At 36.2% G+C, this 14335-nt stretch overlaps 1 protein-coding gene across 3 annotated transcripts in view; it reads left to right on the top strand.

Annotated features, from left to right (window-relative positions):
- KIF27 (kinesin family member 27) overlaps positions 1 to 14335 on the top strand; it is a 104926-nt gene that overhangs the window by 674 nt on the left and 89917 nt on the right. For 2 of the 3 annotated variants that reach the window (XM_078152670.1, XM_020966940.2), the window contains exon 2: positions 3859 to 4249. In XM_078152670.1, coding sequence (XP_078008796.1) covers positions 3952 to 4249 — 298 coding nt within the window. In that variant the 5' untranslated portion in view covers positions 3859 to 3951. Of the gene's footprint in view, positions 1 to 1947; positions 2440 to 3858; positions 4250 to 14335 lie in introns of those variants that run through there. The other variant, XM_078152669.1, reaches the window with a different exon arrangement.

Below are 14335 nucleotides of genomic sequence, written 5' to 3'. Positions count from 1 at the left end.
TGCATTTAAAAACAACATCCTGAGAAGGGTCCCTAGACTTCATTAGACTGCTAAAAGGATCCATGATACATAGCTAAAAAGACTTTGGACATAGAAGCACCTCTCAATTTCGCCTCTCTAGGGGCAGAGCACTTTATCCAAATGGAAATAAATTGTGCTATACCCAGTTAAGGGACAGGGAAGGATGTTGGAGGACTATGGGGATGTTAGTGGCATGGTCACCTCAAGTTTATCTTTGTTCCTGTAAGTACAGGAGATTAATGACTTTGACACAGTCCTTGGGTTTTCAGTCGTGTGTTTTAGGTGTTGATGTAGTTATGGATCTTTAGTGTAGTGTGAACAGTCTTTTCTAATTACTGTTTAAGACAGACTTATTGGGAACCGTGCCCAATTCAGAAGTGAGCTTTGTGGTGCAGTGAACAGGTCACTAGCAGCAGAATCAGAGGACTTGTGTTTGTATTCTGATTCTCTCACTTAATGGGTATGTGTGAACTTCTGCAAGTTGCATTTTCTCCCCAGTATAATAACAGGGCTGTGGCCTTAGTGATTAGTGCAAAAGAGGAAGAGAAAAGAGAACTCCATGTTCATTTCATTCCCTCGTGGTAAAAAAAAAAATATTTCTCGTCTAAATAACCAACTTGGTTCAGACATCGGAGTCAGATATACTTCTGTGATTAAGTTACATGGACAAGGACGTGCAGAGAGGAAAGAGCACTGACTGGACTTGGGAGTTAAAATACATAGTTCTTTCATAAGAATGTGACTGAGTCAATTCTCTCGAACCCTGTCTTTCCTTATCTTGTAAAATGAAAGGGCTGAGCGAAATAACTGTTAAGGTCCTTTCTAGACATAAAATATTTTACGATTATATGCATTTAATACTTTAAATTTTATCACTCCTATAAGAAAACATTTTCAGAAAGTGGTTTTTTGTAAGCTGCAGTTTTTAGACAAAATGATTACATTTTGAAAACCCAAGGACACAGAAAGTAGAGAAGATTTAGAGATTATCGCACAAACCTGGTTAGTTCACATGACATCAGAGATTACAGACTCCACCCTGGTAGTGAGCCACTCTGAACTGAGTTGGTTCCTTGAATGACCTAGAGCCCTTGACTTTATAAATTAGTGTAGGAACCTCTAGAATTTGGGCCATTATGATATAGCTTTCCAGAATCCAGAGTCACTTCCATACCACAAAAAAGCCTCTTAACTATAGTGTTTGAGTAAACTGTGGATCAGTCTTATTTTATTCAAATTCTTTTATGCTGATTTCGTTTATACCCCGTCTTTTGTGTGGCCTTGTTAATTTTATGTGACTAGGTTAGGTGAACTTTTATGATCAAATTCTTGCTGAGATAATCATCCCTACTTATTTTTTTTTAAACAAAAGCATCATTCAAACAACATTTTACTATTATATTTTTTATAGCAATTTCACCCGCTAGAGTAGAATGAAGAAGGGTTTGATTCAGCTAACATAGGTCACAACCCTTGCCTTTGTGTATTTGTAGTTGTTGCTCAGTTTTAGTCCAGTCTGACTCTTCATAACCTTATTTGGGGTTTTCTTAGCAAAAGTACTGGAGGGGTTTGCCATTCCCTTCTTGCTTATTTTACAGATGAGGAAACTGAGGCAAACAGGGTTAAATGACTTACCCAGGGGTCACATAGCCGTTAGTGTCAGAGGCCAGATTTGAACTCAGGAAGGTGAATCTTCCTGATTCCAGGCCCAGCATTCTATTCACTGCACCACTTAGCTGTTTTATGTGTTTATAATATATAATATACTAGTATAATGTACTAATGTACTAGTATTTATGGTAGTAAATTTTTAATGAATTGTATAATTTTTAAAATGAATATAATTATTACCTCAGGTATTATGGGTATTAATAGATTTTTAAAAAAATAATAAATCCTCCTAGTTAACCCTGTTTTCCTCTTTTGAGCACAGTGCACTTTTATTTTTTTGGTGAGGCAGTCAGGGAAGTGACTTGCCCATGGTCACACAGCTAATAACTGTCAAGTGTCTGAGGCCGTATTTGAACTGGAGTCCTCCTGCCTGCAAGGCTGGAACTCTATCCACTGCACCATCTAGCTGCCCTGACACAGTGCACTTTCTAATTAGGATCCAGTTTTCCACGTAATGTCCCAGAATTTTCTAGTTTTTTAGTGTTTAACAAAGTTTTTCCCCCCATTATACTGTTTTTTTTAGTGTTCAATTTGAATAGTAATTCACACCTACCAGTTCTCAAAGCTTCAGGTAGGTAGTGCAAGAATTGTTATCCTTTGTTGGAAAGTTTGAGGCTCAGAGGTGAATTGACACAGCTAGTCAGTGTCAGAACGTGGATATGAACCCGGGTCTTCCAGATCTAATTCCAGGGCAATTTCCATTAAATCAAACTCTCTTAAGGATGGGATATTCACGACCTCTTAGAGGTATGTATGTTTTATCTTTGGCCATTACTAGTGGGTTGACTTTTTGTTTGGAGATATTGCAGTCCAAGGGAGTCTGTTTTTGATGTTGTTCTCTGGGGGCCTAAGTACCAGAGGGTACAGCAATGTTGGAAATGTTTTTTTATATTACTTATGGAAGTGCTGTTTCATAGTAGTATTACGGTAAACCTCAATATCACAAGTCACTGAAATTTCTGATATGTAATTGTCCAAAAGTTTTTCATTTCACATGTATAGTTAATTACTAACAACAGCTCATTAAAGGGATAAGTCACCTTTTATGAGGACGCTTCAGGGACCAACCCCAGCCCATGGCTGATTAATTGCTGACTTAGTGTTCTCTAAGCAGTAAATGTGTGGTGTTTGTAGAGATCATGGATTTATTTATGTTCTCCCCATGAGTCTAGTCTTTTCTACTTAATCGTAAGTTCCTTAAGGGTGAAGATTGTAGTGGTGTCATTTTTAAACTTAGAGGATTTACATGCTTATTGAATGAATGGGGGAAATGGCTTCAGTTGTATACATTAATAGTTAAACTAATGACTTCAAAATATTTCATTTGTTTCCATGTTAGTAATGCAACATTAGAATCTTCAGAATGTACAATTCTTTGCATCATAAAAATGACATAGGACTGAGAAAATGATTTATTTAGAATGCTTTTGATATATAATATAACCTTGTAGTTATGGATCTTGTTTTTATTCCTTTATCCATTTTAAAGAGCATACTAGTGCCTTCGATTGAATACATAGCCGGAAAATTTAGTAGAAGAGCTACAATTGTCCAAACATGTATTATATAATCTTAATATTTTAACCTCAAACCAATCATTATTTAGACTGATGCACTGGCAAAATACTTTACTGTACTTAGTTATATAGAATTGGAAGGGATTTCATTGGTTATCTGGGCCAACTTTCTAGTTATGAAAGATACCTCTTCACCCCTTACAGGTGCCCTGAGAGGTAATCATCTAACTTCTGGTTGAATACTTCAAGTAATGAGGGATTCACTGTCTAATAAGTACCCCGCTTCATTTTTTTGACTCCTTTAGTTGTTATAAGACTCTTTCTAGCTTCAGTTACCCTCCATATTAGTTTTACTAATTGGTCCTAGTTCTGCTCTCAGGAGCTCCATGGAACAAATCTAGTACCTTGTTTATGGATTACTTTATATTGCCTCTTTGCTTGGCTAATGAGAAGTGTTGGGGTTTTCTCCTATAAGATGACAAGCTTTTGTTTTAAATAATTCATTTTTTTGTAAGTTATTTAGATATAGCTAGTTTAATTTACTGTAATGGGGCCTTCTCTCCATTATAGGTGGTTACTTTATCTAGTTTGATCAAAATATTTCTGACAATTGAGAAAAAAATAATTTTTTTGTCATTTTTATATACAGGATTCAAGCTGTTATGAAAACACAAATAAGAAGGATGTTTCACACATTATGTATTAAGAATTAGGAAACCAGTTCACTGGAATTTATTGTACCATGGAAGAAATACCAGTGAGAGTTGCAGTAAGAGTCAGACCTCTGCTTTGCAAAGAAATTCTTCATAATCACCAAGTATGTGTGAGACTGATTCCAAATACCCAGCAAATTATCATTGGGAAAGATCGAATCTTCACTTTTGATTTTGTGTTTGGCAAAAATTCAACCCAAGATGAGGTTTATAGTACCTGTATCAAACCTCTAGTTGCATCATTGATTGAGGGATATAATGCTACAGTTTTTGCCTATGGACAGACTGGATCTGGGAAAACATACACCATTGGAGGAGGCCACATTGGTAAGATCCTGTTACTTATATATGGTTATCTGATTTACTACCAAGAAGCAAACTGTGAAGTGAGACTAAAAGAAATAAGGTAGAATATCATGAAGTTACTAACTTTGAAGGATTCATCTTGAGCACTGAATTTGAATTTTTGTGTGTGTGTGCTTTCTTTTGACTGTGGACAAAGTGTGAGACTAATGATAATAAAAATAGCTCACATTAAACAGCACTTGAAGATTTGTAGAGCACTTCACATTCTCCTAGGAGCTTGAAGACCTGTGTTTTAGTCTTTTATTTTTTGCCATTAGCACATGAGGTGACCTTGGGCAAATTCTTTTTTTTCTCTTAGGCCTAGGTTTCTTCATTTCTAAAGTAAAGGGGTTGGACTAAATGATCTTGAAAATCCCTTTCTACTCTGACATTCTGTAAAAGACTAACTGAAAAGAAGTTCAAATTAAAGGAGACAGGGATGCTCTCAAATCCTGATCTGCTCTTACTTATTTTGTTTCAAAAAAGTTTTTGTAACGATATCGTCTACATTGCTAATGATATATGTAAATATTTAAAGAATTAACTGAAGTCGTTATTATGAAGAGAACTAATTTGTAAATAAATCTAGTTTAACTGTAGTAAGAGATGTCATCAGGTTTGACTTGAAGTCAGACCATAAAAACATGTAACTTCCTCAACAGTTGGTATAGCCGAATGCTGACCATTTAAATTAGAAGATTCAGGGTAAAATCTTGTTAATCTTAGTCTCACAAAATATGAAATTTTCCTTTAAAACTCCCTATCAGGCTTCTGGTTGAATACTTCAAGTGATGAGGAATTCACTGTTTAATACCATGGGAAGTTTTGCCTTATTATTTGTTAGTAGGTATTATTTAAACTTTGTTTCCTTTGTCATTTAAAATAACAATTATGGATGGAAAGAAATTTCTCATTTTGTAAAATGGAGATAATAATGCTTGTATAATCTGCCTCAAGCTACAAAAGACTAGAGGAAATAATATAGAGAGAAACTTTGTAATTGTAAAGCACCATATAAATGAGTAATTATCATCTACAGTGCAGTATTTATCTTTCACTGACAGTTTTTATTGGAACTAGACTTTAGTTGTTAGTACTTTATAGTCTAAATGCTAATCAGGGAGTAATGGGTTTTTAAATGCTCAGATATCTTTTTTTACAGATAATTTTGTGACTTTTAATATTTAATCAGAAACAAATCTAACGAGATATAATATAGCAACATTATAGTGCATGTAAATTTCCTCAGTTGCTAGATACCCTGATGGTGTTTTAAACATTGACCACCTGACAGTCAGACCTTTCCTGCCTATAAAAATTCTAGTTTTAAAAAAGGAAGTATCATAGAATAATAGAATTTGGAGCTAGAATAGAACTTAGAAGTAGTATGGTAACATTGGGAAGACAGTGGACTTTGGACTAGAAGATCTAGGTTAGAGCTCTTAGACTGACACTTAGCTTTGCATAGCTATTAGCAAGTCAGGTATAATCTGTGAACCTCAGTTTCTCATTTGTCAAAAATGAGGATGATAATATTCATATTACCAACCTCACGTGTGCTACAAGGAAAATGCAAATTGCAAGGTATCAGGTGGTGTGTTACCATAATCTAATTCGAATGATTGGAAAACTTAAGCTTTTTTTTTTTTTTAAAAAGAGCACCACATTATATTCTTCTTAAAATGCAAATCATTTCTGTATGGCCTTTGTATGGGTTTGTGGTGTTTAATTTAAAAAAAAAAAAGGAAGTTTCCCATACTTGATTTTCTTCAACTCTTTCATTTACTACATCAGCAGACTGAGGCCTAGAGAGGTTAAGTGGCTTACCAAGGACACACAGCTAGTTTAGTGGCAGAACTGGAACCTAGAACCCTAGTTTCAAACTTTCTTTGAGACTTTTTTGTATTACTCTCTCAGTTGTTGTCTGTAAAAGTGTGCCTCTCCTGTTTAAACATTAACAGCCTGGACACAGACTGGTTAGGGAAATGAAGATCTCAGGAGTCTGAGAGAGGCATGGGGCTTTGGTCCTTATTTACTAAAAGGAGATTGACTTTCCTTTTTCACATGGTCAGTGAGGTTCTTGTTGGTTTCCCCTTCTCACCCTCCAATTTTCTCCCAACACACATATTCCTCCAAGATCTGTACTACTTGGAGCTGATGTGGTCAGAGGTCAAACTTTGACTTTATAGCAATACTTTGGCTTGTATATATGGATAGACATTCTTGTCTACCCAAAGATCCAGGTTGGGAGGGTTTTTTTTTTTTCAGATGTGGGCTGTATCTGTAGACTCATTCTCTGGGCTCATTGCTTTTGTCCAAAGATGGGGTGGGCGGAAGCTGACTGAGTCAGCCCAATCAATCAAGAAATACATGGAGGCATTGTTAACAAAATGAGAAAAGGCTATATCTTTCTTTCTTTTGGTGAGTCTACCTCTCATTCTGTAACTCATCCATGCTAGTCTATATATCTATCTTATCTATTATGTATCTGTCTACTTATGCAGGACCATTAATTGATTTGTTAAACTTGAAATAATAGAGATTCCCATTTGGCTCTTACCAATGAGAAGTTAGACATTTAAAGGAAGTAACCTTTCCTGTAAGCTTTAGAAGGAGAGGACAGTTGGCTACTATTTTCTCAGTATTGTTTGGGAAGAGTTTCTCAGTATTATTTCTCAGATTATTTGGGAGAGTAGAAAAGCTATTGCTAACTATTCCCTCAGTGTATTAGGTAACTGAAAGCAATTGGAAAATGAAAGAGGAAAAAGCCACAACATTTTTTTGTTGCTGTTTTTTTAAGAAAAAGGATGATTGCAATAGATAAGGATGGATGGGTCCAAAATGCCAAGGAAGGCTATTTTGAGAGAAGAGCTTAATAATCCAAAGTTGGAAGAAAACAAAATAAATGGAGATGGCTTTTTTTCATTCTAGTTCCATGATTTTGAATACAGACCTCAGCCTCCTTCTAGAGCTGAAAACAAATTACATAGGTCTTGTTTTAGTGTTTCATATATCAGGGTATTTTGCATCTGTAAGATGAATCATCAGACAAATACTAGAGGCAAAAGAAAGTCTGCCAATGAAGCATGACCAACAGGCACACTGACCCTGTGTGAATGCATATGCCAGTTGTCATGTGTATTTTCCAACCATTTACTCAGAGGAACAAGGTAGGTTTAATCTGCCCTTTATAACTGATTTTGGTATTTGTTTCTGATTGTGCTGCCTTTTGGTGTTTTCATTAGTATTATCGTTATTATGTATACAGTTCTTCTGGTAAACTGCTTTTTTTTGTATTTGTATAGCTTTTCCCAGGTTTTTCTGAATTTCCTCATATTTTCTCATTCATAACTAGGACTTGAACATGGATCCTCTGTGTCCAAGTTCTGCATTCTTTCCACCACACCATATTCATTTACAAATGATTTAACTTTAGCCTTATTTTGTTGTCATTACAGTTATATTTTCTTGCCAGACTCAACTTATTTTAGGCTTTACTATTGCTTACCTCATTTTTACAGGATTGTGCCACACTTCTGTATTCTTTATTATATAAGGGTAGGGGTCAGTCCAGTCAGTCACACACCCCCCTTAGTCCTGATAACTTTATCAGGTAGTATTTTTATGATCTCAATAGAATCAATCAAAGTCATTTCTACTAGGTGTGACAGAAAGTTTATTTTGATTGACTGAGGGACTTGATCAAGGCCTAATGGGCTTGTATAAAGTCATCAAGTCAGTTTAATATCATTGTCATTTGAGTAAGTTTTAGCTGAGGCCTTGAAAGTGAATCAGTCGTTGGGAAGGAGGATATGAGCCTCAGGATCCTCCCCTCTTACTTTCTTGCCCCCCATCCCCCTTGATCCTTGGAAGGAGATACTGTGAACTTCTGAGAACTGGAGGATTTTACACATCCAATCTGCATCTTAGACTTAACAGATTCCTGGAAAAGCTGGTACAGTGTCAACTCCAGGGGCCCAGGGCAAACTAGACAAACTGAAGAATGCAGAATCATGGAGTAAGACTAACAAGCTCAACAGAGAAACTATGCCATTTCCAAAGGGAACCTTATAAATGCCCCCACAAAGGGAGAAAAGAACTTCTAGCAACCAGGATTTAGGAGTTATCAATTTGCAACATGTACTTTCTAATCTTGAGCCTCCTTTTCCCTGGACCAGGGGTGGGGAACCTGTGGCCTTGAGGCCACATGTGGCCTTCTAGGGCCTTGGGTGCCACCTTTTGACTGAGTCCAAGTTTTACAGAACAAATCCTTTTATTAAAGGGATTTATTCTGTGAAGTTTGGATTCAGTCAAAGGGCTGCCCTTGAAGAACTAGAGGGTCACATGTGGCCTTGAGGCCACAGGTTCTCCACCCTTGCCTTGGACTTTATACGTACTTATGGGAGAGTGTCACAGACTTTTTTTTTTTTGGTGAGAGAGGGTATGTGAGTTTGGCTTGAATAATGTGAGTTTGAATAATATATCATTCAATTTTAGGCAAATTATAAAATGATACTGGGTTGTATTTAATGTGAGCCAAAATCCAACTAATGGAATACTGAAGTTTTAACACACTGTGTCATCAGTTTGCACTTGGCTATCATCACATGGGGATGTGATTTGCTGCTGTGTACCATATGACCAATAATTTTTTTTTTAAAAAGAACCTATGACAAAAGGAAGAATACTTCACATGGAAACACTGGCGGTGCAAAAAAAAATGTTAATGCCTTAGAACAAAAATTTATTGTAATTAAATGACAGGAATGTGGTCATAGTAACTCTACTATTAGATATTGGAATGCCTGAATCTGTGGTACAGAACATTGTAAAACACCCAGCGAAATAAAAGAAAAAGGCAAAATTGCATCCAACTTTTTGTGGTTTGCAAACAACTCTAACAAATAGAAGCATTGTAGTGATAAAGCCTTTTTTGACTGTATGGATTGAAGATTATAGTAAAAAATGCATTTCTTAGCACAGCAGCCATTTAGACAAAATCTTCAAGTTTATTTAAGACAGTAAAAGAAAATAGAAATGAAGTGGGTGGTGAAGAAACTTTTACTGTAAGTGTTGGTCAGTTTGCTTTAAAAATTGAGTTTAATTGCATAATGTTGAAATTACTGAGAGGAGGCTGGTTCAGGTAAGAATAACGCATCTACATAGTCTCATTCAAGAAAGTCATTGAAGAATGTGGATGCTACACTGATCAACATATTTTTAATGTGGATGAAATAGGTTTATTTGGAAAAGAATGTATTTCTAAGAACTTGTATTTCTGTGTTTAAAGTACCTGAGAATTGACCAACACTTTTATTGAGAGGTAACAAAGAAAGGATTTTAAATTAAAACCAGCACTTGTTTATTGGTCCCAAACTTCTTGCACTCTGTGAGGCTACAACTGTCAGTCCCTTCCAGCTCTTTAGTGGTCAAATAAGAAAGCATCATGGAAGCTAAGATAATGGAATAGCAGGAAGAACTGCAGGGAGCTCTATCCTCACCACCCTTCCTACCTCCCACCTAAGAAACCACCTTGCTCTGAACAAAGCTAGAAAATGCATCACACTGAATCCTGATGGAGAAATAAGAAAAAGTCATAGTGTGTCATTTGTCCAGCCCAGTTTGTCATGGGGAGACAGAGAAGTCTGTAATCTGTCTAGGAACAGGACCTGGAATGAAGCATATCATATATAGAACACTCAGTTGTCCAGCGAGAGGCTGTGCACCAGGGAGGTCTCAGAACAATACCATGGCACTGAATGCATGGTTTAGGATGGGCCACATATCTAGGATGGGTTGCAAGGTTGCAAGACTTAGGCAAGTTAGCAGCTAGTGGTATAGCTGAGACCCCAGACTCAGAGCAGGGGCTCACTCCCAGCATCTAACCCAGTCTGAAGCTTGCAGAGGGATAACCAGGGCAAGAATCCCAGATCAAAGGGGAGCCTTCAGTTCTGGCAATTTGAACCAACAGAGCTTCCCAAATGGCTCGTATGGGCAGAGTCCTGCAGCAGTATACTCTTGCTCAGATTCAAACCCAGTTCAGGAACTTGCAGAGCTCGGTCCACAGGGGCAGTAATCAAACTGCCTTTCATGAGACTGCTTTGAGTACACTGAAAGTTTTTCAGTCTCCAGCCTGTCCCTGAAATCCTAGTATAACACAGAACCTCAAGAAAGCAGCAACCAGAAGTGTGCAGAGCCCAGTCCTAAGACCAAATCTCAAGTCAGGAAGTAGTCTAGAAGAATGAGCAAATAAAAAAAAAGAATCCCACCATAAAGAATTGTTGTGTTGACAGGAACACTCAAGATATAAACCTCAGAAGAGAAGGGACTCCAAAGAGTGTATAAATAAAGCCTCAGAGGAAAACACAGTTTGGGCACAAACACAGCTAGAATTCCTGGAAGAGATAAAATAAGAATTAAAAATGCTTTTATAAGTGAAAATAGCGTGCTTAAGGAAAAAAATGGAAAATAAGTTAGATCTATGGAAGAACCAGTTGGAAAGGGAATTTACAGCCTGGCACGAAAAATATAAAACTCTGCCTTGGCAACTAACTCCTTGAAAATTCACATGGATCAGATAGAAGCCAATGATTTTTTGAGACCATAAGAATTATTAAAACAAAGTCAAAAAACTGAAAAAATAGAGGAATATATGTAAGTTATCTCATTTCCACTGACCTGGATAACAGATATGGAAGAAAAAAAAATTAAATGTCATTGGATTACCTGAACACCATAACAAAAAAAGAACCTAGAACATGATATTTCAAGAAATAATAATAATGATGATGATAGTAATAATCATAATAGTATTTCTGTGCCTGGTATCATGCTAAGCACTTTACAGATATCTCATTTGATCCTCACAACCACTGTGTGAGGTGAGCGCTATCATTATCCCCATTTTCCAGATGAGAAAACTGAGACAAACAAGAGCTTAAGTGATTCGCCCAAGGTCACACAGCTAGTGTCTGAGGCTTGATTTTAATTCCTATCTTCCTGACTCTAGGACCAACCCTCTATCCACCATACCATCTAGCAGCAGAAAATTATCTAGCTATTTTGGAACCAGAAGGCATAGGGCAAACAGAATCCACCTATGGCTTACTGAAAGAAACTCCAAAAGGAAAAGTCTCAGGAACATCATAATCAGAATCCAGAGCTTTCAGGTCAAAGATAAAATGCTGCAGTGCTTCAAGAGAAAAATGAATTCATGTACGAAGTAGCCACAGTCAGTCTAAATAGTCTGAATCACCATGATTTAGAGCCATCATGAGAGAAACAGAGAATTTGCAGTATGGTACTCTAGAAGACAAAGGATATGTGTTTACAGCCAATAATAATTTATCTAGCAAAACTGAGTATTGTGCTACAAGGGGAAAAAATGGATCTTTAATGAAACAGGACTTTCTAGCATTCTTAATAAAAAGACCAGAACTATGGAGAATCTTTGAAGTTCAAACACAGGAATTAAGAGGAACAGAAAAAGGTAAACACAAAGGAACGATCATAAGGGACCAAGCAAGGACAAACCACATCTGCTAGACTATATGTAAAGATTTAATGAAATTCCCAGAGGCTGTGCAGTAACTACCTGCCTTTACTTCTGTCTAATATATGGGTCTTCAGAAAATCTTTTGTTTAGGTATATATCCACATTATTCTCTTTAGGTAGCTCCCCCACTTATACCTCTTCAGAATTATTTCTCTTTATGTTTTCATGATAAAATTTTCAAGAACTTACTCCTCTTGGACAGACTTTCTCTGTAGCATGTTAGGCAATGTGATCCAGACTACTATTTCTCTGAAATCTAGGACATGTCATGCTAAGCCCATCTTTTCTCTTCTCTATGATAAAAGTCCAAGGGTCCTGTCATTTCTCCTTTGGCAACCATTTCTTCTCTACTGACAATACTGCTTCTAGATTAGTACTTGCCTTGTCACTTTCTTCATTCTTTGAGAGGATATCACTGCTCTATCATGTACCTTAGTAGGTATTCTTAATTGTTTGCTTCTGTCTCCTCAGATGTTCTGTGGTAGTGGTGTCAAACTCAAAAACAGTGGCCTTTAAATTGTACATAAGGATCCCAACAGCTGCATATTGACTTAGAAAACCACTAACGTTATCTATGTTTTGTTGTATTTTTGTTTATTTATGTTTATTTTATTTCTTTTGTTAAGTATTTCCCAATTACATCTTAATCTGGTTTGGGACCCACTGGAGAGACCCGTTAGCCGCATACCATAGGCAAGGTGGTGTTTGACACTTCCTCTGTTCTTTGGTATTTTCCCTTGGCAATATTGCTTCTGTTTCTACTTCCATTAGCTTTTCCTAAGTGCTCAGTTCCCCTTTGCTATCTCCTTTATTTAGGGATCTTTTCACGTGAGTTTTTTTTTTTTTTGCTTTTTTGGTGAGGCAGTTGGGGTTAAGTGACTTGCACAGGGTCACACAGCTAGTAAGTGTCAAGTGTCTGAGGTTGGATTTGAACTCAGGTCCTCCTGACTCTAAGCCAGTGCTGTATCCACTTTGCCACCTAGCTGCCCCGATGTGAGTATTTTCCTTATTGATATACAGCACTACTTTGCTTTAGCTATGCTACCTTTCCCTCCATTAGTTTCCTTTTCAGTATGATATAATCTTCTAGTCAGGAGATGCATTCTGCTAGATATTTTTGAAACTTACTTATGAGGTCAGTTTTTTTCCCTTAGCGTTGAAAGGTCAAGTTCACCATGTAGCCCACGTTTTGTGTATATGTTGGCACATCCAAAGTCATCGGTTTGATTATTGACTCCTTCCTTGGATTTGGTTTCCTCTAGGTCACTGGGCATTTCTACTGTTCTACCACTTTCTTTGTTATCTGATGGTCTCTTTTAATATTTAATATTTGTATCTAATAATAATATTAATAAACTGTTTTCTTGCTTCCCTCTTTATTCTATTCAAAGCACTCTGAACCAGATTGTAAGAGTTCTTAAAATATGTTTTTGTTATCCCTTGTTATGTGCACTCCTTCCCTGGCCAAAAGCATTTCATTGCAAGCCATGATTGAGAAATTCAAATTCTGTCTGAAACATCATCTTTTTACCATAAATTCTCCTCTAATCCAGAGCATCTGCCTTTAATTGGCATGAGTGATGAAAACCTTGAGACTGTTTCATTGTGTTCTCATTTTCTCTTCAACTCATTGTCTATTTGCCTCTGTGTCTCTTTCTGCAGTTTTCCTTCTGTTTAGTTGTAAAGTGTCTACTCTTCTGGTTCTACTTTCCTTACTTCATTATGACTTTTTTCAAATGTTACATGCTGTAATATTTTTCATATTTATAACTTCTTTGCATAATCTTTTAAAGAACAAATTATGGCAGAATAATAGCTATGGTTTTTTTTTTTAAACTATAAATAGTTGGTAGATTATCCCTTTAATAAAAGTAAAGAATTTTGGGTACTTAGGTAAATTTGTTTTTTAATTTTTTAAAGATTTGTTTTTTAAGATTTGATTTAGGAACTATTATACAACTTCTCTGAAATTCAGCTCTTATTTATTTTGAGTTTGAATGAATAATAAATTATATTTTTCAAGGTTAGAGAATGTGTGGGATGTTCTTGTTAAACAAATATTCTTATAAACAGAAAATTTGTAGCCAACAACATAAAGTATGAACTAAACCAGGATGTATATAGACCACCTCTGTTTTTTGCTATATAATGCTTTCTTGGACACCAGGTCAGAAAGTAGGGTTATTTTCTCTGGCAACCTGTTAGTATGGAGTAGGCTCATACAGATTAGCTTGCAACCACCATTTTCGTCCATTAGATGGCCACCCTGCATTATTTGTAAGGAAAATTCAGCCATTATTATTTATTTTCCCTGTGACTATAAATTTAAGAATGAGTGTAACTAACAATTTTGAAACAAATATAAAAGGAGAAATCTTGAAAGTTAGAAGTGAAATATAGAAAATTGAAAATAAAGATAATATTGATAAGATAAAAGTTTTGTTTTTTTAAAGACTTAACAAAATCTGATTAAGAGGGAAAGGTAATAAATAAGGTTGGGCAACTAGATGTCA

Source organism: Phascolarctos cinereus, unplaced genomic scaffold (genome assembly GCF_003287225.1).
Source record: "Phascolarctos cinereus isolate Bilbo 61053 unplaced genomic scaffold, phaCin_HiC Scaffold_4;HRSCAF=312, whole genome shotgun sequence".
NCBI classification, from domain to species: domain Eukaryota; kingdom Metazoa; phylum Chordata; class Mammalia; order Diprotodontia; family Phascolarctidae; genus Phascolarctos; species Phascolarctos cinereus.
This window is presented reverse-complemented; position numbering and strand designations above follow the sequence as displayed.